General features: G+C 45.8%; 2 protein-coding genes and 1 long non-coding RNA gene across 4 annotated transcripts; 1 reads left to right on the top strand and 2 right to left on the bottom strand.

Annotated features, from left to right (window-relative positions):
- The first annotated feature begins 12,546 nt into the window (after positions 1-12,546).
- LOC125544426 (probable cytokinin riboside 5'-monophosphate phosphoribohydrolase LOGL1) lies at positions 12,547-15,901 on the top strand. The gene is made up of 7 exons (XM_048708123.1): positions 12,547-12,842; positions 12,931-13,028; positions 13,133-13,163; positions 13,977-14,076; positions 14,183-14,253; positions 14,367-14,510; positions 14,631-15,901. Exons 1-7 carry the CDS (start codon positions 12,708-12,710, stop codon positions 14,739-14,741), a joined length of 690 nt encoding a protein of 229 aa, XP_048564080.1. The 5' UTR covers positions 12,547-12,707; the 3' UTR covers positions 14,742-15,901.
- Positions 15,710-20,727, bottom strand: LOC125544425 (casein kinase 1-like protein 2). Of its 2 annotated transcripts, XM_048708122.1 has the most exons (15): positions 20,299-20,727; positions 20,134-20,174; positions 19,408-19,477; positions 19,182-19,330; positions 18,788-18,883; positions 18,619-18,689; positions 18,337-18,398; positions 18,118-18,181; positions 17,953-18,037; positions 17,740-17,866; positions 17,461-17,543; positions 17,307-17,367; positions 16,973-17,109; positions 16,206-16,455; positions 15,710-16,063 (listed from the first exon to the last, which is right to left on the bottom strand). In XM_048708122.1, exons 1-15 carry the CDS (start codon positions 20,372-20,374, stop codon positions 16,041-16,043), a joined length of 1,395 nt encoding a protein of 464 aa, XP_048564079.1. In that variant the 5' UTR covers positions 20,375-20,727; the 3' UTR covers positions 15,710-16,040. The 2 variants fall into 2 exon arrangements, with proteins under 2 accessions (XP_048564079.1, XP_048564078.1); XM_048708121.1 differs by having other exon boundaries at positions 15,710-16,455.
- Positions 20,728-22,529: 1,802 nt separating this feature from the next.
- On the bottom strand, positions 22,530-24,979 carry LOC125544427. The gene is made up of 2 exons (XR_007299453.1): positions 24,325-24,979; positions 22,530-23,066 (listed from the first exon to the last, which is right to left on the bottom strand). It is a non-coding gene; the product is annotated as an uncharacterized LOC125544427 (long non-coding RNA).
- Between the last annotated feature and the right edge of the window lie 20 nt (positions 24,980-24,999).

The raw sequence follows: 24,999 nt of genomic DNA on the forward strand, positions 1-24,999 counted from the left end.
ACTTGATCGAATAAAGTCTCAAAAGAACGAGAGTTGTAACTTTGCAGAAAAATGCACATATAGATAGACCCGCTTGAAGACTAACTCAAATTTCTCCCCCTTTGTCATCGAATGACCAAAATGATCAAAAAATGAGGACTAACGGCCCTAAAGAATATCAAGTTGATGGAGGAGTGCCAGCGTTGTTGGGGTTGTTTGTTGTTGTAGGGCCTGCCACAGTGTCGTCCAAGTATTCATGCTCATCAGTTTCGCGCGATGAAGAATATGAGTTGGCCACCAAGTAAGGAACTTTAGTCTTCTTGAATTTCTTCACCAGTGGCGGCTGAGACCATTCAAAGTACTACTTGAAACCCATTTGCTTGAGATCATCTTCACCATACAGATGTGACAGAGCAGCCCAGGTGCGACCGAAGATGTCATGGAGGTAGTAATGGTTTTTCTTCACTGCATTGTGTGTAGCAGTCATGTTGTGAAGATGTAGCGACCAGACCTCAAACAGTCCGATCTCTGTGCATCAGTGTCATCCCTGGATCGGTAATGCTGACACGCATAGTACTTGAGGATTTATAACAGAGTAGCAATCACACACTTATTACATCGAATGTCTCAAAAGAGAACATAAAACAATAAATATGGCTTAAGGCCATCTAAATCGATAACAACGGAAGGCTTGGAAGATAAAGTGAGTCCATCAACTCCAACGACATCACTGAGTGAAAGACAACGACCTATGGCTCCTTACTCATCGTCTGAAAAGTCTGCAACATGAACGTTGCAGCCCGAAACGGGTCAGCACATGGAATATGCTGGCAAAGTAACACAAGAGAATAATGAACAGAATAATTGCTATCACTACATGCATATTTGGCTAGTGGAGGCTGTATGGTAATATGTTTTTGCGAAAAGCCATTTTTTCCTCTAAATCCTTAGCGGGCATCCTGTACGGTCTCTTAGATATTGGCCCTGTGCCTGGCAACTCTTCTGGAAATACATCAGGGAAATCCTTCACCATTGGTACTTCATCATGTACAACTCCTGCTAAGGAATTCACCTGAGTCCTATTCGGCACATGCCGGGATACATACTTGATCCTTCTTCCTTCAGGGGTGGTAAGAAAAATCGACTTACTGGCGCAGTCAATGTTCCCTCCATACTTCGATAAACAATCCATGCCTAATATCACATCCAGTCCTTGTGACTCCAATACTATTAGGTCCGAGGGAAATAGGTAGTTACCAATCCTTAATGGTAACCGATCACACCAAAGGCTAGCCATATACTCTGCTCCTGACGAGGTTACAAACATGGGTGTCCTAAGGGTTTGGGTCGGCAGTTTAAACATATCCACAAATCACCTTGATATGTATGAATGCGATGCACCAGTATCAAAAAGAACGATTGCAGTAAATGACTTAATCATAAACTTACCTATTACTGCATCGGATTGCGCTTCAATCTCCTCCACGCTAACGTGGTTCACTTGTCCCCTGTTGAAAGGGTTGGGCTTCTTCCCAGAGCTTCCATTGCCATTTCCATTGTTTGCTTCAGAACATTCTATGGCATAATGTCTGTTCTTCCCGCACTTGAAACAAGTAATGTGACTTAGATCCTTCTTGGCGGGTGTTGTAGGGTTGGTACGGTTTTTGCCGTTGCTTCCTCCATTACCATTTCCATTCCTAGGCCCACTATGGTTGTGCGAAATCCCTCCATTGTGGTTGTGACCTCCATGGTTATGTTGAAGGGGTCCTCCCGAGTTTGGGGTAAAACGGGGTCTTTGCTGAGCTCCAGAATTATACTTCCCGTGTCCATACTTCCTCTTGCGGTTGTCAATCTGCTACTGCTTCCCTTCAATCATGAGAGCTCTATCTACCAACTGTTGGTAGTTATTAAAAGTTGCTACCATCAACTACATGCTCAGCTCATCATTCAGTCCCTCCAGAAACTTCTCCTGTTTAGCTGCATCCGTAGCAACGTCATCTGGGGCATAACATGCTAGCTTACTAAAGTCATCCACATACTGGCCAACGGTGCGTCCTCCTTGGCGTAAGTTGCGAAACTCACGCTTCTTCATGGCCATAGCTCCTGCCGATACATGGGGAGTGCGAAAGGCCTGTTGAAACTGGTCCCATGTAGTGGTGTCGATGGGATAGGTGACAGTGTAATTCTCCCACCATGCTGCTACGGGTCCATCAAGCTGATGTGAGGCAAAACGCACTCTTTCCACATCGGTGCATCCTGCAGTGGTCAACTCCCTTCCAATCTTGCGGAGCCAATCATCTGCAACTATCGGCTCGGTGCTACTAGAGAACACCAGCGGATTCAGCCTTAGAAAACAAGCTAAGTGATCAACAGGCGGTGGTGATGGTGGGTTGTTGTTATTGTTGTTGTTCCCCTGATTCTGATTCTGGACTAGTACCTGCATCAATGCATTCTGCTACTGGATCAACTGGGTGAGCTCCGGTGGGAAAGCAAATCCATTGTCGCGTCTCGGAGGCATCTGATGGGTTTAGAAAAGATGAGAAAATAGAGTAGAGTGGGGTCTAGGGGGAAAACATTACCCATATGCACATGAGACAAACACAAACATATCACTTCAATCAATTCAAACAAGGGCATACAATCGATCTAACTATCGTTACAAAAGTGCTCGGACCATACTATTTACATGGGGGGAATTCTACTACTGATATGGTGGTCGACTAGAAATATTGATCGGTGGAAGACTCCATAATATCTGCTCCAGCTTCATCAACAAAGTCATCATCGCTATCGTCAGGGCCCGAGTCGGTGTCGTCGATGATGATATAGTTCTCTGAGCAAGTGGAATCGTCATCTTCTCCTCCTGGTGCGGGGTCTCCCATGAATACTCCTAGCTTGCTTGTCAGATCATCATTCTTCTCCACTAGCACGATGATTTCCTCCTCGTAATCGTCGCGTGTAGCCTTGAGTTCCTCTTCAAGCTTAGTGGTCTTGTCATTGCCTTCTTCAGATCTATCATGCCTGCGCACATCTGGTTCTCCTGGCGACGAATGTGCTGGTTTAACTCCTAGATGAAAGCGGCAATAGATCTATCCTTCCTAGTGCTGATCATCTCCCATTGCTCATCTCGGCGCCCACAAATCGGATAGATAGTATCCTTGAGATCCTTGTGGTAAACTTCTCCAATGCGTCGCCATGCTCTTGCCTAGACTCCAGGTGGGTGCATCAAAGGAAAACTCTATGGGCTCAGTGACTGGCATGAACGTCCTTCCTGGAACTTGAACTTGGATCATTCAGCGCTCCTCTTCCGGTAAAGTGGCGTTGTAGGTCCCGGTGAAGCTTGGTATTTCCTATGTTCAGGTACTTAGTGACTTCCTTCAAGTGTCATCCAAACGGTGTGTCTTCATCCGGTTGTGCAAACTTGTTCCTCATGTCCGCCATCCTAAAGAGTAGAAAAGGGAGAAGAGTCAGAAATGAGAAGAGAGTAGTGATCTAGGGTTTTAGCTTAGTGGTCGTGTCCTACAGTCAGCGTGTGCTCTGATACCATCTTGTAGCGACCAGACCTCAAACAGTCCGATCTCTATGCATCAATGTCATCCCTGGATCGGTAATGCTGACACGCACAGTACTTCAGGATTTATAATAGAGTAGCAATCACACACTTATTACATCAAATGTCTCAAAAGAGAACATAAAACAATAAATATGGCTTAAGGCCATCTAAATCGATAACAGCGGAAGGCTTGGAAGATAAAGTGAGTCCATCAACTCCAACGGCATCACTGAGTGAAAGACAACAACCTATGGCTCCTTACTCATCGTCTGAAAAGTCTGCAACATGAACGTTGCAGCCCGAAACGAGTCAGCACATGGAATATGCTGGCAAAGTAACACAAGAGAATAATGAACAGAATAATTGCTATCACTACATGCATATTTGGCTGGTGGAGGCTGTATGGTAATATGTTTTTGCGAAAAGCCAATTTTTCCCTACAACAAAGGAATACATTTATTTACCTATCATGGTAGTTGTTAAACATTGAGAAGGTTCCTCCAACTCAATCCCAATTAAACATCATCATTAAAGCCAATCAAATTATATTAAGAGTGATGAGATCAATCATGATAATCCAAGAACCAGATACTCAAGATGTCCATAACCGAGGACACGGTTAACCATGATTAGTTTATACACTCTGCAGAGGTTTGCACACTATTCCCCACAAGACTCGAATACATCCATGGTCGAAGATTCGAGACACAGTCTTTCTAAAGCATTAACTCTCTACTCTGGGTAGACTATACCGCCTACAACCCACTACATCTGCTAGTCTACCTCTTCAAGAGCTTCACGCAGCTTACTCAACTATGCTAGAGCCCATAATAGCTTGTGGCTGCACACGGAAGTTCCTAGCATGAATAATCTTATGATCCCTTTGAGCCTGGGTGGCGGGTCGTAGGATGGTCACACGGGTCCTCCGGGATATCCTAGGACAACACTGGGTTCTCCAGGTGCCCACAAGCAATCCACCCAGATGTGTATTCAAGTTGCCACCTTAAGTTGAACCATTAATTAACAAACTCACATCTGTCATGAATACTCTCAAACCCAATCCATGTCTACAAGCATAGCATAGCAATATAGGCAACATAGAAGTAACTCCCGAGGGTTTGATAATAAAACAGGTGAATAGGTACTACCTCAAGTACTTCCCAAAACCCACAATTTAATCAGATCCTAATCATGCAATTGTTTGTGGATTGATCTAATGCAATAAAACTGGGTAGTAAAAAGGTATGATCAAAGTGTTACTTGCCTTGCTGATGATTCATGAAACCTAGAGACTCGTAGTAGCACGCTTCACACTCCGGGTACTCTATCGCAATCAGAAAAGCATACAATAAGCACTCAACTAGAAGCACGGGTAAAACTCAAATAAAAGATCTAACCAGAAAGTTCAACTTAAGAACTCCGGTTTGCAAAAAGAATCAAATCAAACGAAGCAACGAAACTCAAACTGCGAAAGAAACAAGATCCATTTACTAATCTGGACTTAAGTCAAATTTTATAGTAGAAAAATCTTGTTCAAGTTGGTTAAACAGAAAGAGGGCTTCGAGACAAAGGTCTAGGCGCTTGAATCGCCTGATTCCGACTAACGAGCGAAAAGTTATACTAGAACGAAGATTAGGGCAGAAATCGTGATCGAAAATAATCGTGGAAAAACCCTGGAAAAAGAAAACTGATGAACAGGCTAATGAACGAACGTTCATTGTTTGCTATTTAACGGGGGGAAACCGTTCGTTAAAACGAACGTACGAACAGGCGTTCGCTAAATATATAAACCGAAAAAAACCGAACCTATATAAATAAAAAAACGAATCTAGGTTTTCGAAATAAAACCGATCGGTTTCAAAAAAACCTGGCGGCTACCTCGGCGTTTGTGACGACGGCGGTGGCGGCGGGAACTCCGGCGGCGGCTGGCGGCGGCGGCGGCTCAGGGGCGGGGCGGGGCGGGGCTGGCGCTAGGGTTTCGGGTGGCTCGGGCGCTCGGGCCTCGCGGCTTTAAAGGCCAGCCGGGCTAGTGTCCAGGTCAGACACGGCCCGGTTAGGTCGGTTGACTTTTTTTAAAATAAATTCCGCTCGGAAAAACAAAGAAAAGAAATACTAAACGGACTCCAAAAGTCTTGAAATAAATTTTCCCCGTCCTCTAAAAATCTATCGGACAAGGTGAACATTTATTTGGGCCTCTAATGCAATTTTGAAAAACGCATATTTTTCCTAATTAAAAAAAAGCGATAAAAAACTCCGAATAAAATCTTATTTGATTTTAACATTAAATCTCCAATATTTCTTTATTTTGGGGAAGTCATTTTATCCCCTCTCTTTTTATTTTCATACAAGAAATATTCGAAGAGAAAATAATTAAAGTCAAACGATCCTCTTTTCAAAATTTGAGAAAAACTCAAATATGAAAATAACGAAATCCCCAACTCTCTCCGTGGGTCATTGAGTTGCGTAAAATTTCTAGGATCAAGCCAAAATGCAATAAAATATGATATGCAATGATGATCTAATGCATAACATTCCAAATTGGAAATTTGGGATGTTACAGAAGAATAGAACCAAATTGACGCTTAACCCATTTGTGGTTTTGATCCACCTTCTGGTGAAGACTAAGAAGAAGCTCACGGTCAGTCATCACCCTGGGAGCTGTGGCTTGAGGATTTGGCTTTGATGCATTAGCGGCAGAATCATGAATAGCAGAATCATCATTGGTGGAGTAAGATGCAGCTTTGCGAAACCGACCATCCAATGGACGAATGCCTTCATCAATAATAGCAGTAGCCTCGCTGTTTTCATCATATGAGGAAAATGTCCGATTGAGGACTTCTATTGGGGGCAGGTAACTGACATGATTCTGAAAATCAGCCTTGTAGTTGAGTGAAGACCTAGTTCTGAGGAATCTCATAATCTAGGGAGCATAAGGCTTCAACTCAAATGGAGAGAGGGCAACATTTGCCAGAGTCCTCATGAAGAAATCATGGTAGTTGATAGGAATGCCATGTATGATATTGAATAGTAGATTCTTCATGATGCCAACAACTTCTTCATCATTTGAATCGTGGCCTTTGATTGGACTCAATGTCTTCATCAGAATGCGATTGGCAGTTCGAGGTACAAACAACAATTCCTTCACGAGGAATTTGGTCCTTGGAGCTTGACCGGGCTTCAGTAGCACTTGCATGTAATGGGCAGTGAGTTTAGCTTCATGATAGATGCAACGAGCGCCTTCAAGGGGAGGACTGACAGGCAGGGCGTGAAGTAATTCAGAGGCCGGTGCTTTGAAATGTGTGTTTTCTGTCATCTAGTCCAATACCCAAGAGTTCACATCGCCAGCATCGCCTGTGATATGCATAGTTGCATAGAATTGAAGAATGAGCTCTTCATTCCAATCACAAATATCCATGCAAAAGTTGAGCAGTCCTACATCATGAAGCACACTGAGGACTAGGGTGAAGCAAGGCAATGATTCCATGTCCATGTGAGGAATATGCTCATGGTCGAAGACATTGTCCTTGTTGAAGAGCAGTGAAGAATAAAAGTTTGCTTGGCTGGCAGTCCAGAAGCGCTTCCTTCTAAGACGAGCAAAGTCATAAGGGTTATAGTCTGTGAAGAACCCATGTTCGCCGAAGAATTCATCAACCTTGAATTTCTACTTCTTTGAGAAGGGATCCTTTGGCTTGGGCTGAGGGGTATCGATCAATTGCATCACTACCTCAGGAATCGCAATCTCAGGATCCACCGGCTGAGGAATTTCAGCATCTTCTTCAGTGACAGCCTGGGTCTTCAATTCTTCATTAACATTTTCTTCAGCACTAGTGGCTGGAATCTCTTCATGGACAGACAGTGTGGCATGAGGTTCTTAAGACCCCATTTGAACTTCAGTGGTCACAGGGGACTGAGGAATTTGTTGAAGGGGTGTGAACAAAGGAGAATTGGGGTGCTGACTTTCCCAAAAGTCATCGTTCAACACTGGAGTTGTGCACCCAATGTCCACATCTTCTTCTTCACTCTTTTCCTCAACGCCGGCCTCTTCAGCAGTGAACTGAGACATGTGCGATGAGACTATTGGGGTTGAAGGGATTGCATCCGCTTCAATTTCTTCATCCAACTGCTCTGAAGAAGCAGCAGAAGGAATGTCATCATCAGATCCACTTGGGATCTCATATTCTTCATCAAAAGGAACAAGGTCCTTTGATGGCATGGATGAGACAGGAACAACATCAATTGGATTGTCAAAGGAGCTAGTCAGCGGCTTCATCTTCTTCGGAGCTGAAGAATCTGATGCAGTTGATGCCTTCCTTTTCTTCACAGCTGCACGCTCTGCAGCCTTGGTCTTCTTCACATCTGATGCAGATGGAAGGATCGGAGTTGGGTTAGGTGCAGGAGGAGCAGAGGAAATTGGTTCAATAACTTCAGGCACAACTGACTTCTTCAGTTTCTTCAGGCGCAACACTAGTGGTTGCCCTGGCAATTTCTTCAGCAGCTGGAATGCAGTCATCAGCCCTAGTACTCTGAGTATCTTTAGCAGCCTGATTTTCATCAGCGGTGCCGGCATGCTCTTCAGTAGGCTGAGCAGATGCCTCAGCCTGAGGGTTTTCTTGTTGCGTTGGGGCTGCAACATTGGAAGTAAACTTCTCAGTTATCTTGACAAATCTGACTTTGGCACCAAGCCAGTCAGCATAGTAGCGATCAAATTAATCACTTAGTTGCTTGATCTCAGATTGAAGAGTAACAAGTTCTTTAGATGAAAGCTTCAGAACGTTTTGCTTCAGAAAGCGCTCTTTCTTGTACTGCGCTTTCTTCACCCTCCTTCCCTGTTCAAATTTCCATTTTATCTCATCAATGAAGATAGTCAAAACATGACTTTGACCAGGAGTGAGGTTCATCTCTGGCAAAGGTGTGTTGGGATCCTTGTGCCATAGGTCGATGAAGTCTAGGATCAACTTCGGATCCAGTATCAATGGCACATTGCTGCCTTTGGCTCTAGTGGCCCTAAGCTGCCTGTCTCTGATGATTTCGGCAAGTTCCTCATCATCAGCTTCGTCATCTTAGGACGGTACTTGAAAGGCGGCCTACTTCTTGTGAGGACTTGTTCGAGAGCCTCGTCCAGTAGTGGCCTTTTTCTTCAGCAGAGAGGGGCCAGTTGATGAATTGGGTGGAGCTGAAGAACTAGCAGAAGCTCCTGAGGCAATAGAGATGCCTGTTGTCCTTTGGCACATGGCGGGATGCACAGGTACTAAGGATTTTGACAGAGGAGCTGAGGACTTTGGAGGAGCTGGAGCAGCTTGAGGAATTGGCCATGAGGGCTTTGAAGAATCTGGCCGTGAGGGCATTGCTAAGGAACTTGGCCGTGAGGGCATTGGGGGTGAAGCACTTGGCTTATGAGCAGGCTTCTTTGCCACCTTCTTTGGCTTGCTTGTAGAGGCCAATAGTGGTAGCAGCAGCAGAGTCTTTTAAATTTCCTCACTGCTTCCTTAGCTATTTTGGCTAGCTTGGCCTGGCGCTTGGCCCATTCATCAGGATAGTCCTCACCACGCTTGAGGCTGGTGGGAAAATCCTCAATCCATACCGCGGGATCTATCGTTCCATCGTATGATTCGATGTTTACGGGTTTAAACCCTTCTGGAAAGTGATGCTGCCTTACCTCGTCGGCAAAGCATAAGGGGTGTGTGGCGCCTCTGTATCAGGCAACGTCACGACGGAGTTCAGATGACATCCGTGTTCGGTTTTCAGCCTGGGTGAGGTTATGCCTATTGCGCCAAGCTTGATGGCTGTCATCTCGCGTTGGGGCACGCCCCCTTAATCCATAGATTGATCTAGCCTGACCGGCTCTATTGTCGAGGTCCTGGCGCAAGTCGTAGGTGTATCCGGGAGCCGCCGCCTCCTTGCCTTTACGGCGAGGTGGTGCAGTTTGGTGTTCGGTGTAAGCAACCGCTTTGTCTCGCCCACGGGGTGGGCGATCTGGTTCATCAGCATGGTCGTATCTTGACGGTATTGGCTCAAGGGCCTCGTCGTCGAATTGGCAGTAGCCGGTGCTTCATATAACTCTTTGTTGAGCGCTCGAGGCCATATTCCTCGGCGGCTAGGACCTGGGTCGATCATCCCGCTCTATGGCAGGCTCGATGGGATCGTCGGAGTCTTCGGCATTCTCCGGAGTGTCATTGTCTCTGGTGTCGGTATTACTTTCCTTTTCGCAACGCGATTTTTAGCGGCGTCGCTGACATCGACGTTTTGGCGGTGCCTCGGTAGGCTTGTCCTCAATTGAGTCCTTATTGTCGTCGTCATCGTCCTTTTTAGGTGTATCCACCATATACACATCGTATGTGGAGGTGGCCATCCAACGCCAGGTGATGGGTGGATTCCGGCCTGGTTCGTCTCCCGCATCGTCGTCCATACCGTCGATGTCTTCGGAGGCGTAATCTAGCATGTCGGTCAAGTCCTCGATAGTGGCTATTAAGTGGGTGGTGGGTGGGACGTAAAATTCCCCGCTCTTAGCCCCTAGTCTGGGCTGGGCATAGTTCGGAGGTGACACTTCCATAATAGTGAGAGATCGCATTAAGTCCAGGGCCTCGTTTAAGAGCGAAGGCCGGACAAGGACTGAGGTCCCGTTGAGTTGGGCATGGTATATGACACCTGGCCGTGCGCAATGGGCGTAGTCCTTGATAGTTCGGAGCTAGCCTCCAGGGGCGAGTTCGGTTCTCCGATGATAGGGAGGGTCCTGCTTGATTCCAGGCTTACCGACGATATGGTCGCCTCCGGATCTCCGGCAAACGACTCCGTAGTTGAAGAGGGTCTGGTGGGTTTAAAACTCCCATCTTCGGATGAGGTGGCCTGCCCCGGATCTAGGGCCAGGGTAGGGATGATGGTTGGTCTTTGGACGGTGCCTGATGGTGAATCTGATGGGTTTCCTTCCTAGAGATGAGGAGTAGTGGCCGAGGCCGTGAATCCTTCGAAGATCAAGTCTCCACGAATATCAGCGACGTAATTCAGCTCTCGAATCTGATCTAATGACCAGGGGCGTAGCTATCAATCTGTTCGAGGTGACCAATCGAATTGGCCCGCAGAGTGAAGCCGCCGAACACGAAAAGCTGACTAGGGAGAAAAGTTTCCCCAGGGACAGCATCATTGTTGTCGATCGAACGAGCCATCGAATCTTCTGCTGATGAGATAGTGGAACTCTCAATAAAAGCACCAATGTCGGTGTCAAAATCGGCCGATCTCGGATAGAGGGTCCCGAACTATGCGTCCGAGGATCGAAGTCAACAGGAGACAAAGGGGACACGATGTTTACCCAGGTTCGGGCCCTCTTAATGGAGGTAAAACCCTATGTCTTGCTTGATTGCATTTGATGAGTATAGGGGTTACAAGAGTCGATCTACCTCGAGGTCGTAGTGGCTAAACCCTAGATGTCTAGCCTATATGAATTCTGATGGCCTCTACGGACTAACCCCTCCGGTTTATATAGACACCGGAAGGGCCTAGGGTCGTACAGAGTCGGTTTACAGAGGAAGGAAATTATACATCTGCACATCAATCTTGCCTTCCCCACAGAGGAGAGTCATATCCGGACACGGGGGAAGGCCTTCTACCTTGTATCTTCACGGCCCATCAGCCCGGCCCATAACACACGGGTCGGACACCCGAGGACCCCTTAATTCAGGACTCCCTCACCCACCCCTGTCGCGCCGCTATCCCAGCCAGCACGGGGCCACCGTAAGGGCAACCGCCCGCGACCCGCGCTACACACCGCCCGCACCGCTGGAGCCAGATCCGAACGCCCGCCTCGACCTACTGCATCTGCCATCAGGGCTCCAGGGTAGCACCTCCTCGGCATTGTCAGTCGCACCACCGCCCGACCGTGGTGCCACCTGCACCGGCCCGGCGTCATGTTGTTGCGCCCGACGCAGAGCGCAGCACCTAGGCGAGGCAGCTTGGGCCCACGCCAAGGCCCCCAGCGCGAGGAGACAAGGAATCCCCGCCGCCGGCGGGGCTTCGCCCAGCTGCGGCCTTTGGCGGCGGCGAGGTAGAAAGGAGGGAACCCCAACGGCAGCGGCGGTAGGGTTTGCCTCCCCTGCCGCCCGCGGGAGCGCTAGAGGAGGAGACGGCTCGGTCGGGGGGAGCTCTTATCTTCTTTCGATGGAAGGCGACATTACCATCGACGACGAGGCGCCCGTGATGAATTTGTCAATCTTCAAACCCCGCAACTTCAACCCGGTCTTCAGTAGGCATTGCGTGAGTGCTTGCGTGTTGATGGGAGTGTGTGCGTGTGTACCTATGTTGTAATAGGTGTTCTTCAAACGAAAAAGTACTGAACCTATTCAAAAAATGTCGAAATGTTATTTTTGTCATCGCACAAGGTCAAGGTCATCTTGCACACCCTTCACTTTTCTCTCACAAAATCTTAACATCGTGCATAATTACATCGGAAAAATATGACAAAGAACTAGTGTAAAAAACGCTCTTATATTATGAAACAAAAGGAGTAGGAAATGTTGATCTTCAAGAGAGCACGCCACCTTGGTATAGACCATTTTCACAAGCAAAAGGGCTTCATTGCTACTCCCTCCGTTTCTAAATATTTGTTTTTCTAGACATTTCAAATGACTACTACATACGGATATATGTAGACATATTTTAGAGTGTAGATTCATTCATTTTGCTTCGTATGTAGTCACTTGTTGAAATGCCTAAAAAGACAAGTATTTAGGAACGGAGGGAGTATATACTACTCCCTTCGTTCCGAATTTCTTGTCTTAGATTTGTTTAGATACGGAGGTATCTCGCACTAAAATGAGTTTAGATACATCCGTATCTAGATAAATCCAAAAACAAGTAGTTCGGAAAGGAAGGAGTATGTCATTGGAGTAGATTGAAAGGGCCAGACTGCAAAAGGAAAGCCGAAGGACACTTGGGCTCCTCTGGCGCAATATGGGCCGCTCGCATGACCCACCAAATTGATCACGACATAATAAAAGGACAGTCGCGTCAGAATCCTTAATGCCGCCTTCATTTGAAGCTTCTCCCCCAGATACGATACGAGAGATAACGCACGGCATCGGGTAGAAGAACGAGCCGAACCCAAACACCCCCTCTCCTCTCCTCCTCCACGACGACTCTTAACCCCATCCTCCCGCCCCGGACCCGAGAGGAAACAAGCCAGGCCATGGGCGACACCACCGCGGCCGCGGCCGCGCCCGCGCCGCCGAGGAAGTTCGGCAGGATCTGCGTCTTCTGCGGAAGCAACTCCGGCAATCGCGCGGTCTTCGGCGACGCGGCACTCGAGCTCGGCCAGGGGCTGGTTAGTAATGCGCTGGAATGCCGAGGCCGCGCGCGCCCTCTTCCGCCCCGAAATTCGACGCTCACGGTGGGATTTCCTTTCCGTGCAGGTGACGAGGGGGGTCGATCTGGTCTATGGCGGCGGCAGCATCGGGCTGATGGGCCTGATCGCGCAGACGGTTCTGGATGGAGGCTGCCGCGTCCTCGGGTACCTCGCCGGCCGCCTCTGTTTATATATAGTCCCATATATAGTAGTAGCACTCTGCAACCTTCCTAATGGGGTATGTATCTCTCTGTTCGATTGTTTTGCAGGGTGATTCCAAGAGCACTCATGCCCCTTGAGGTGCGTACCAATCTCTTCCTTTCCAGTTTTTCTTATTGTTCTTATTATTATGCGTAGTATATATGCGTAGAAATACAGATTGATACGTCATTGTTAATTGCCTGCGTTAGAGAGAGAGAGAGAGAGAGAGTAGGTTCTTCCACGCAGTGAAGCAGCAACAGCACGACTCATCTCTCTGCCTAAAGCGAAATTTCATACTACGGAATTTCGGAACACTTACCGATGGATGGGCCATCTGAACCCTATCCTTTGGTTTGGCCCCGCCTGTCGGTCTCACGACTTTTCACGATCACCTAGCAAATACTATATACTAGTGCTATCTATCTCTGTTGGTCACCCACTCACCATTTGATTCCCGTTTTCTGTTGGGTCCAGACCGATTCACCTTTGCTTGTGGGGTTACAAATAGGTATGTGATCATTGAGGAATTGGACTAGAATAGGGCTGAAATTCCAGACCGTCCGTTTCAGGCCTTCTCCATACACGCAAAAATGAACCGTCAGCTTGGACTTTTGGGCGGTACAACTTGGAGTTATAAAGTTGGCCCGCTTGGTGGACGTAATAATAGTGTTCAATTTGCCTGCCATGAGGCATGAGGTCGGTCGTCGCAAGTTGAGTGAGAAAAGTAAGCGGTAGGGTTTGAATTGCACCATTATACATATAACTGTTGAAATGATGTGGAAGTGCTACTGTCCAAATATCTCTGAACTTTGTAGGATGGTGATAGAAGAAATCTGAAAATGATGTCCCTGCAACTAAATGTAGCCAACTTCATGTCATTGCCCAAATGAAATAGCGAAAATCCTCTTTCAGATATCCGGTGCAAGTGTTGGAGAAGTAAAGATCGTCTCTGACATGCATGAGAGGAAAGCCGAGATGGCGCGACAAGCCGATGCATTCATTGCTCTCCCAGGTATGAACGACACGATTCTACACGTTCTTCCCTCGCCCTTTTTGAATGGGCTGATGCGTCAACCCGACAATGCTTACATGATTATTACTTTTTATGTGGACACCAGGAGGGTATGGAACAATGGAGGAGTTGTTAGAGATGATCACATGGTCGCAGCTCGGAATCCATGACAAACCAGTGAGTATTATGACTGCTAGTACTAATACATTGCTATAGAGCCTTAGCTGAGTACATTGTGGGCTATGGCAAATGACAAATGATCCAGGCGCACTGATGATTGACTTGAACAGGTCGGGCTGCTAAACGTCGACGGGTACTACGATCCGCTGCTCACGCTGTTCGACAAGGGCGCGGCAGAAGGTTTTATTAAGGCCGATTGCAGGCAGATAATCGTGTCGGCGCCAACTGCCCACGAACTGCTGACGAAAATGGAGGTGAACTGACCTCACTGCCCACCACACTTTAATACGCGTCCTTGAGTTTATATAAAACGCCTGGCCTCGTTGACAAACGGCATTGTTATTGTGTTGAATGATTCTCTCGATTGTGCTCAGCAATACACCCGTTCACACCGGGAGGTGGCGTCGCGGACGAGCTGGGAGATGACCGAGCTGGGCTACGGGAAAGCTGCACCGGAGCCAGAGGAGGAGGCGGCATCGTGCTGATGTGTGGCAGGCGTCGTCGTCCCTGGTTGCTCAACTGGCCACTGGGATTGCAATTGCAATAATCGTAGTGTGTTGTGGTTTTGCGTTGTTGGTTGCCTTTCATGTGACCCTGTACGTTGGATTGCGACTTGATCTGGCGAAGAAGCCTAAGATTGTGTATCTAGTCATTGTCTGCCCCCTTGGAATGAATGCAGCGGCGTGAGCAAATGCTGACTGATAAACTACCAACGTCAGAACTCAGGTGAAGTGAACCGATCGGGCAGTCGTTTTCTTGGGTGTGAATGAATGGTTGTGCATGCATCTTACTAGCATCAGTACCGCTGGGAATGACGTTAATAACGAGCTGACACAACATCATTAATCTACAAGTTCCTTTCACAACCATCTTGTCAATACTGGCATGTTCAACCTCAGGTCAAAAAGGAAGAAGGGAGAAACCATGGCCGCCTCAGCTTGGCTGGTAGTCCGGGCTCTCCACATCGGCTCAATGTGGTCCGGGAGCCACTTCCCCCCTGGCCATGGCTCCCACGGTGCCACCGCCTGTCAGGCATGCGTTTCCTGACACCTGCAGGCACCCAGTTGAGACATGTGGCTGTACATGTTCCCTTGCAGTGCTATGTCGGCTGCCTGGGCTGCTGCGCCTGCACTGCCTTCTGTGTTTTTTATCCACCAAGTTTGGTCAATTAGGACACATCACCGCGTTGCTAAATGAAGGGCCGTGGTTTGCAATACAACAGTTCCAAAGAAAACATCTCAACTCATGCAACATCAACCACAAAATAATTCCATCCCAAACAGGCCAAAAGATAAACACGCATACTTGTGCTAAGCAAATTGCAAATAACAACATAGGTTTGCGATCAGACCGAAGTGCAAAAACATGCACGGCACAGACGTTAAAAGAGATGCCACTTTACGAAACACATCTCTAAAAAGCCACACGACATTGCTCCTCAAAGGCACATTAATAGTCAGGAAACGTTACCAGCCAAATTTGTAATTTGTTCGATGAACCGACGAAAAAATTCTACATGGTCAAGTTCCAGTTTCCAAAGACAAAGTCCTACAAGCTGCACTTGGCTGTGCCAAGACAATGGCAACTGGACAAGGCGCACTGTAAGGAATAGAAATAATACAACAAACTCGACAAGCGCCACATAGTAAACTATAAAGATTAAAGACATTTACAGAAGCACCCCAATCACATTAAATTATGAGAGCTACATTCCTTGTGCCTCGGGCTGACCACTTATTTACCGTGTCCAGAAGACCACCACCCCATCATCTGGCAATAGCACTTCACATCCTCCTCGTAGCATCTCCTGTGATCCAAAACTCAACAGGAAATGCTGTGCTTATCTTCAGATTATAATTTATACACAGCACACATGGAAGTAGAATCGTTTTCTCAGTGCTACTAGTACTGAGCCCTCTCATCGCCATCAAAATTAAGACCTTCAATACCTTTGAGGGCAGACTCGTAGTTCTTCGGGTTAGATGAGTGCCGGGCAGAAGAGGAACGCTGTGGTTCTGCAGAATCAACCGGTGGGCTTCTCTGAGCACCTGAGGTTCTACGGAATGCACCAGGGCTTGCATCAGTCGTGCGTGATCGTGAAGGCTCAAAAGTGTCGCTTGCCACAGCATCCCGGCTACTTGAAACAGCAGCTCTCCTTGACGATCCACTTGACCGCCCCAAAAAATTCGAGCCAGATATCTGAACAACAGCGACAACAGCCAGAGTAAGAAGCTTGAAACAATGGAGTAATGTTGCTGGTGTTTAATTTCCATATTGCAGATTATGAATCATGATGCCTATATACAAGAACATAAAATATTATGAATGGAGTCATCCACGAGGAAAACAGAACATTCACAACTAAATGAAAAACAAGAGATATAAAGATTACAGAGTGATAATACAAGCCTACAAAAAAAACACCAACACTTGCACAAAGCTGGAAGTATTTCTGCAAGCCACATGAAACACTGATCAGGGTTGCACAGCTGGGAAATGGCAGTTTATGATGACCTATGTGGGTCGAATTTTGGCAAATGAGAGCACAAGTTTATAAGAACAAGTCATGGACGCAAGATTGCCTAAGAAAATTTGACTAGTGAGCACATAGTTCCTCTTTTGCACTAGATATTGAAAAAAAGTGTCTGGCTTTAATCTTCCAATCACAATATCAAGTCCTATACTACGAACAACGGGAAATGGGGAGAGTACACACCGCAGGGTCTTTAGAAATAGGAGCATCATTTCCTACAGGGGCTTTCTGCTTATTTGAAGTCCCCACGCTTGCAATGGGTGGTGGGGCACGACGTCGGTCCATTGCTGACCAACCACTAATCCTCCCTTCAACGGCACCTACATCATAACAAATGGATAAATAAATATGGCTAAGAAAGTCAGACAATTCATTGTTCAACTATAGAAATCATATCTGGTTCAAATTAGCCATAGAAGCAAAGGAACTTTTTGGCAACTTTATTATAAGTCAATTACTCATCAATATTGCCTGAAACAGTAATACTCGTAAGGAACAATCAAAATAAACCAATTACCAGATTGACTATCATTCTGCAATACAGGTGGTGTCAACCCAGAAGGTCCTGCACCATGGCCCTGTAAAATATATGCAAGACGTCACAATTTCACATGGATGGCTACGTAAAAATACACATATTTGGTTGGTGAGTGCACGACGGAAGGACTTACCGCAACACGAGGCGGGGCACTAGCAATTTGAGATTGCTGGTACTTCAGTATTGTCCAGTCAAATACATAGTCAAACTGAAAACCTGCAAGGCATTATTCTGATATGAGCCATGCGCCTGTAACCTTTAAAGCGTTTTGGATGTTGGTACTTCAATAATAAACAAAATGCAACAGGTTTCCATCAAGTATGGAGGAGGGAAGTTAATATCTCATGGCTTTAAGTATGAAAAGAAAAACAATATTTCCTAATCCTCTTCAAGAATGAAAACAGAATCAAACCTTCACGGATAAAGAGGTCACGGAACAGTCGCTTAAGGTAGGAATAATCAGGCTTGTCATCAAACCGAAGCGAGCGGCAATAATGGAAATATGATGTGAACTCAGTAGGATACCCACGACACAGAGCCTGAAATAGAATGAGAACATTATAACCAACATGATATACAAGGCGGAGTGCCAATAACCAGTACAGACATTATTACTACCAAGTACCTCAATTGATGTTGCAACTTTTTTCTCACTGATTTTCTCATACTTCTGCTTCTTCGTTCCTGCTTTCAGACCTTGCCAAGGAAGGCTGAAAAGAAAACAACATTACATCTGATTCATTAATGTATCTTACGTGGCACACAATAAGAATCCAGAAAATAAACCGACCTTCCCCGTAGGAAGTACATAAGAACATATCCAAGAGATTCCAAGTCATCTCTTCGACTTTGTTCTGATCAACAACAAAAATATAGAAGTAAATGGTCAGAAAAGAAGATATGCAGGGCAAGGATTATGACGCTCAACTGACAGCAGGATGAAGTCCAACAGGTGGAAGTTACAATGTAAAAGAAACAATTATGAACTGGTAGAGTATCATTTTCTCACCAATGCCAAGATGAGTGTTCACACTTGCATATCTTGCTGTCCCAGTCAAGTTTTTGTTCTCTCTGCAATATTACCATCAAGTAAGAACACAGGGCAGAGCCAAAGTAGATCAGAAAGAAAAACTGACATAAGAAGGGTGCTCCAACTAAAATGACATCTTCAAGAAAAGAACTACTAAAACATATTCGACATAATCTAGCAGTGTCATTTCTGTATGATGTATGGAAATAACTTAAGCTGCTATCATACTCTCTAGATAACTTAGTATGTTTATGCCTCTACCTGTATGGGATGTGTTGATGAGTTGAGGTATCCCTGTACTTTTTGGCAAGACCAAAATCTATAACATAGACCTGAAAAATATAAGAGCACGAATAAAGTGGTAAGAATTAACACAAGGAAATAATACAGCAGATCTGAATTAATTACTAAACACTGCATTGCTACCCACCTGATTAGCCCGCCTACCAAGACCCATGAGAAAATTATCTGGCTTAATGTCTCGATGCAGAAATGACTTGGAATGGACGAATTCCACTCGATTTATCTACAAGTGGGAGAGTGCAGATCAGATACAGCTCATAAGCTAGGAATAAACAAAGAAAAAGACGGTACACATACGACAAAAATGAGGAGCAAAATCATAATGTATGTATGACAAAAAAAAAAGCAATGGAAGGAAAAGTGAAAATGTGCGTTAGAGTGGCTAGCAAATGGAGCTGAGGTCCATGTAAATTAATCAAGGATAGGTACAGAGTTAATTGCTTGCTGATTGCTATATACAAATAGATTGATGAAGGCGACAAGAAGGGATGGCATCAAATGATTAGTGTATGTGTACGTACCATCTGATCGGCAAGCATAAGTACAGTCTTGAGAGATAATTTTCTGCTGCAAAAATTAAATAGATCCTCCAGACTTGGCCCCAGCAAATCCATGACTAAGACATTGTAGTCTCCTTCTACACCAAACCACCTGACATTTGGGATTCCAGCTGCCACAACAAAGATTGTCAAACCACTAGTTCTATCGAAGTCCTACAAAATTATGCACGATGTAAAGCTTCCATACTTCCTCCTTGCAAAATCCTGTAAATCTTTGATTCGTAGAGCAGCTGAGGATGTTTTGTCTTCACATTTTCCTGCATGAACAAGAAAGTAATAAAATGTCAAACTTCAGAAATCTGATGCAGGCAATCAAGACGAAATAACCTGCATACTAAATTTAGTGGTAGTTTATAGAGGCAACAAGCCACTATGATGCAGAATTATGGGCAATGGGTCTCTATATCTAGACTGTCACTCCGGGCTACGGAGTATGCAGCAATATGTTTCACAAGTTACTGTTTCTCATTCCTCTCCTGGTTTACTGTATCTGCCGTTCATATTTTATTACTATATACATCATCCAATACTCGGCAGCTTGAGCTTAGTTGTCAATCTGCATAGATTAACCGAAAGCGCATAAAAAGCTCAAGTCCAACGAAGTCAACCACGCCAGTCAATTCCCAGGAACATTGACCAATCAACTAGTCCAAATTGTTCATCCATCCATGGAGAACTAAATCTGCCAACGAGGGCAGAGCATCCATCCAGAGCTCAAGCTTTGAGAAGAGCGGCATGTCACGAGCTATCCTACAGGAACCCGCAACCTGGCCGACGATAACCGGAACCAAGCATGAGCTGGTCCACATTCCTCAACCACTACGGCGTCCAAAGCAGGCTAACGCAGCAGCAGTACTACTCGGGAGCATCAGAAAGATCCGAGCAGTCGAATCGCAGCAGCAGGAGCACGTACCAGCTTAATCGCCACCTCCTCGTTGGTCTGGATATTTGTCCCTGCACGCACGCAAAGGGGACAGACAAACAAACAGAAGCGCGTCAAAAATCGATCGAGAACTAGAAAATCCCCCAAAAATGGAATCCGAAATTCGGGGCAAAGAGCAGAGAGGCCGGCCCGCACCGAGATAGATCTCCCCGAAGGAGCCGCTGCCGATCTTGCGGCCGAGCCGAAACTTGTTCCCAACCCGCGGCTCCATCCCCGCCCTCCCCGAGAAATGCTCCGCCGAAGCTCGGGAGTTCCCACCGAGCACAGCCGAAAAGACAAAGGCTAAAAAAAATGACGCGCTTTCCCCTCCCGAGAGACCTAGCGGCGGGGGCTCAGATCGGCGCCGGGCTGGAGGCTCAGGGACCTGCGAGGCGGGGAGGCTCCCGCGGTGGTGGTGGTGATGGTGCTGCTACCTAGGGTTTGGGGAGGGAGGGGAGGAGGGGTGGGCGGCCATGGCCGTGTGGGTGCCGCTTGGGATTGTTTTTTCGGGGGGAGTTGGGGAAGTAGACCAAGCAAGCAAAGCAGAGCAGAGCGCAGGAGGAAAAAGAAAAAAGGACCAGTTTGGCCTCCCCACCCCGACTCTATCCCATTCCCCGTATCTTCTTCTTCTCCTTCTTTCCTTTTGCATTTTAGCCCTCGCTTTGACGCTTTCGCTTTCCCCTGGTGGATGCTTTGAATATTGCTTGGGGTACCCTACTGTACTCTGCCGTAAGCCCGTAACCCTCTTGCTTAGCATTATCTTCTTCTTTTTATTGGACTGGATGAGATGGTAACGCCTAGTACGACCATCACAAATCTGCGATAAGTAATATGGATCCAAGGAAGCACTAGAGAAAAAACAACGTCAAAGAAGGAAGATTGAATCAAGCATGCCCAGTTGCTTTCTCTTGGTAGGGTCGTTTATCTTGGTGATTAAACCGGAGTACGACTACACGGCAGCAGGCTTAGGCAGCAAGCGTGTCCAAAGATAATGTTTCTCCCAACTCGCCACGCGTACTTTTTAATAGTAATGCTTAATTAAAATCGCAAGGCGCCGGTGGATCGACTGTGACATCGGCACGCCGTTTCAGTCTGGGTCCTTATGGATTGGAATAGGTGGTTGCGTGTGGCCTGTGAGCGTATACCATTTTTCGCTATCTCGGCATATCTATTATGGGCTAATTTGCACAATATTCTCCCAATAATAGTACGTGCGAGGCTCCACGGTTATGCTGGAGTACATTCCCGCTTTCCCAGCGACGAAGCATCATGGCTTGTTCCCCGCAAAAAAAAAAGCATCATGGCTTGTAATAATAAATGTATTTTGGGTGCTTTTGACTCTTCAGCAAGATGAGGCCATTTAGAAATGCTCAGCCGAGTTTATTAGCATCGTTAAAGTTGTGAATTTGTAGATGTAAAGTTCAAAAAGGAAATTGTGTAGGTAAACATTGAGATCAGATCAAAGCTGACTACATGACATGACAATTAATGACAAAACGGGGCGCTTAATTTGTCTATAAGGAATGTACCATGTGATGCATTCACTAGATAGCACTTTCTAGGGAGTAACTACAAACATCACTCTGCCTAGCAAAAACACATGCAATTCCCACAAAGAAGATTGTCAACCTATACCCTAACTGAAGATGTACAATAAAGATGTCCAAACTCTTTTACCAGCTTATTAGCACTGGATGACCCCCTTGCCCGGATGCTGCCTGACCCAAGGCGACCGATGTGAAATTCTTAATCTTTTCCGTTATTACGTAATACTATGCATACTGTAGTAGTACATTAGTTGACCTAACCTAGCTAATCAAATATGGCTGGACAAAACTGTGCCTACCACCAAACCACACAGAAAGCAAACCCTTTCTTTTTTAATCACGGTAGGGTTGGAAAATTTCAGGATAGCTACCCCGCTAGTGGAACAAGCATCTCCTATAGCTAATCCTAAATTCCTAACACACTTGGAACTTGTGGGCACAGATAACTACAAACCTCTGATACGTTCTGACTTGGTCATTTGGCCACACTTCATTTGGCAGCATGGGAAACGGAGACAGGTATGAGATCATCCTGTTCATTCTTTAATTCTAACAAAATAGAAACAGAAAAATAGGGTTCATCAGAAATGTTAGGTGTATACCACGTATGAAAGTCATGTGCAGCTGGATTAGCAATATATACTTCAATACTTGTATAGTTGCAAAATTTTCAATTCTTACACATGTAGGTACAGCAAATATTTTGCCCACATTTCCCACAACTGTGGCAGTGCACTGGGGGAAGCTTCTGTGAAAGAAACCATCAGCAAGGGCCTAACGGAACCGAAGTAATTGACGGTATATCACAAGAGTTGTAGTATCAAGTAGCCCAAACATCCAAACAGGACATACATGGCCCTCCCCACGCATTCTTAAAAGCAAAATATAATGGTGCTGCAAGTAAAGCAGAAACACGCACACAAGATTCGGAAGGGAAGAGAACAAACTAATATACCACTTACAACTGACCACAGGAAGGTATGTAACTTGATCAAAATTCACAGGAGATTTTACGAACTTCTGTTTCTGTTAGATCTATAAGGGCAGTCAGTATATGAGCAGCCAGCCCAAACTTTTGAGATGCTACTCTAGACTTGTACATTCACATTAGTGATTGGACCCATCAAAGGTGTTAAGACAGTCATGCTCCAGTAGCACCTCTAGGCCTTCTCTTTCCCTGTAGAGGTTAGTATATGTAATGTCGAGGCATGGATTGTTGTGCTTTGGTTGGGATCCTTCCCTCGGGCTGACCCAGGCCTCCTGATGCTGTGTGAACGCTCCATATTACTCTTCAAAAACTTCTGCACAGGCTTAGGTAGGCGCGCAATCACTCGGGTTGAAGTAACAAGAAGTATCACCCCCGTAATAATGAAGAACCTGAAAGGAGAACCAACTCTTTAGTGTCCCTCAGCCAATTCAAAAAAGTGGAGCAGAGGTCAGAGAGCACAAAGAGACAACACATTTGTTCAATCCAATTTGTCAATAGACGATATGACTCCTTACACGGTACACTACTGGTGTTATTGTCCTAATCTATTGCACCCAATATACATTAGGTATTTCAGCAAAGCTGAATTTGCATATCCGTAACCTCAATAGACTGAGAAAGAACTTGATATATTCTCTCATGATCAAAGTTGCCAACAAAGAGTACATAACAAGCACATGCTACATGAATTCCATATATAGTCCCAAGAGAAGGACCCACCCCACTTGCAATTTAGTGAGGCAAATAGCAGAGCATATCAGGTGGAAATCTCAAAAAATGCGTCTGTAGCTGCATGATTACAAGAGATGGCTCACATTGGGGCGGGATATCCCCACACAATCAAAACAGTTTCACAGACATCCCAACAACTGCAAAATTGCGAATCGCCCCAAACACTCACTACTCTGGAAGTCTTCCTCCCTCTACTCCAGCATTGTCTTCCTCCCCAACATCAATGCCACCTCACTCACTTTAGACCTGCATGGGATTATCCATCGCTGCCTCCCTCTCTGCACATTCCACAAGATGGTGCCTGTGGTTGTAGGTGGCTAACCTTTCGTCTCCATCTCACCAGATCTACCCACATCCGGCTTTCCCACAGCATAGATAAGGCAGTGACTGTTTCCCAGCTCCTGCTCAATGCGACGGTGGAGCCCCTTGGGCCTTGGATGCACAACCATCCCCAGATTTGGGCATGGGTGGTCCTACTGCTGCTATATCTATCAAGGAGATACTGCCATACAGAACAAGAGGTTTCTGCCACCTCCAGTATTGCCTATCATCACTGCGTCCACAATGTATGTTAAGTGTTCCACCACCATCACCCCCTACCCCACCACGCAACCTCCCCTCGTGATCACAATCACAAAAATTCATAGTTTAGCCAGGATCTCACGGTTATCGGATACATTGCCAATGCAATAGCCTTAAAGGTGCAGGCATTGAAAAGAAAAAAAAACAATGTACTCCCTTCGATCCATATTACTTGTCACAGCTTCAGTACAAAGTTGTGTACTAAAGCAGCGACAATTAGTATGGGTCGGGGGGAGTAGCTAACTACAGAAGCAGGGAAAAGGGAATCAGATCAGTCTTCAGCAATAGCACACAACACAGAAAGAAAAACACAATGTAGTATAATGACATTACCACCCAAGCAAGAGAAAAAAACGTCCTGCGGGAGCTGTCGGCAGATGTTCGTCAAGTGCAACCATACCAGCCACAACACCAGACACAATAGATGCCACCGATGTACATGTGGACACAACAATTGCCCTCCCATGCTTGAGACCTCGAGTCTGCACAGGCGTCATGTCCCATTAGTGGAATATACAAAGCAAAGCCACAAACCAGAGCAGAAGCATTGAAAGATAACTAGACAAGTCATTATGACAAATGTTAAAAACACATATTTCATCAGACAGGTCCAATATACTAGTGCAATCTGAGAAAACAATTTGCAAATAATAAAATTTTAAAATTTTGCAGATCATCAATGTCAATGGAGTATAAATTAGTACAGTATAAATTTTGTAAAAAATAATTGCAAAAAGGATTGCATTTCTTTCATAGAACATGCACATGTGTTTCCCTTTTTAGATTAAAAAAATGGTCTCGGCAGCAAAAAGGAAGAAGCAGTGTGATATGATTTACAATAAGCAAGATTTATAGCTCAATTTTAGTATCAGCAAATATTATGTGACATCACTATGTGGCTCCATTCAAGGTCAGTCACACCCATGTTCCTGCTTCACTCAGACAAAAAATACTCCGCTCCACTTTGCTCCCATATGGTGTACCCTAATATTCACGTTATGGTGGCGT

Source organism: Triticum urartu, chromosome 3, assembly GCF_003073215.2.
Source record: "Triticum urartu cultivar G1812 chromosome 3, Tu2.1, whole genome shotgun sequence".
Lineage (NCBI taxonomy): Eukaryota > Viridiplantae > Streptophyta > Magnoliopsida > Poales > Poaceae > Triticum > Triticum urartu.

Bases quoted from the DNA above. Each gene is read 5' to 3' on its own strand.
- LOC125544426 (XM_048708123.1), top strand. From the start codon at position 12,708: ATGGGCGACACCACCGCGGCCGCGGCCGCGCCCGCGCCGCCGAGGAAG. The intron at 12,843-12,930 runs GTTAGTAATGCG...CTTTCCGTGCAG, and splicing joins TCGAGCTCGGCCAGGGGCTG to GTGACGAGGGGGGTCGATCT. The intron at 14,254-14,366 runs GTGAGTATTATG...TGACTTGAACAG, and splicing joins TCGGAATCCATGACAAACCA to GTCGGGCTGCTAAACGTCGA.
- LOC125544425 (XM_048708121.1), bottom strand. From the start codon at position 20,374: ATGGAGCCGCGGGTTGGGAACAAGTTTCGGCTCGGCCGCAAGATCGGC. The intron at 18,038-18,117 runs GTCGGTTTATTT...TTTTCTTTTCAG, and splicing joins ATGTACTTCCTACGGGGAAG to CCTTCCTTGGCAAGGTCTGA. The intron at 17,368-17,460 runs GTAAGTCCTTCC...TATATTTTACAG, and splicing joins GTGCCCCGCCTCGTGTTGCG to GGCCATGGTGCAGGACCTTC.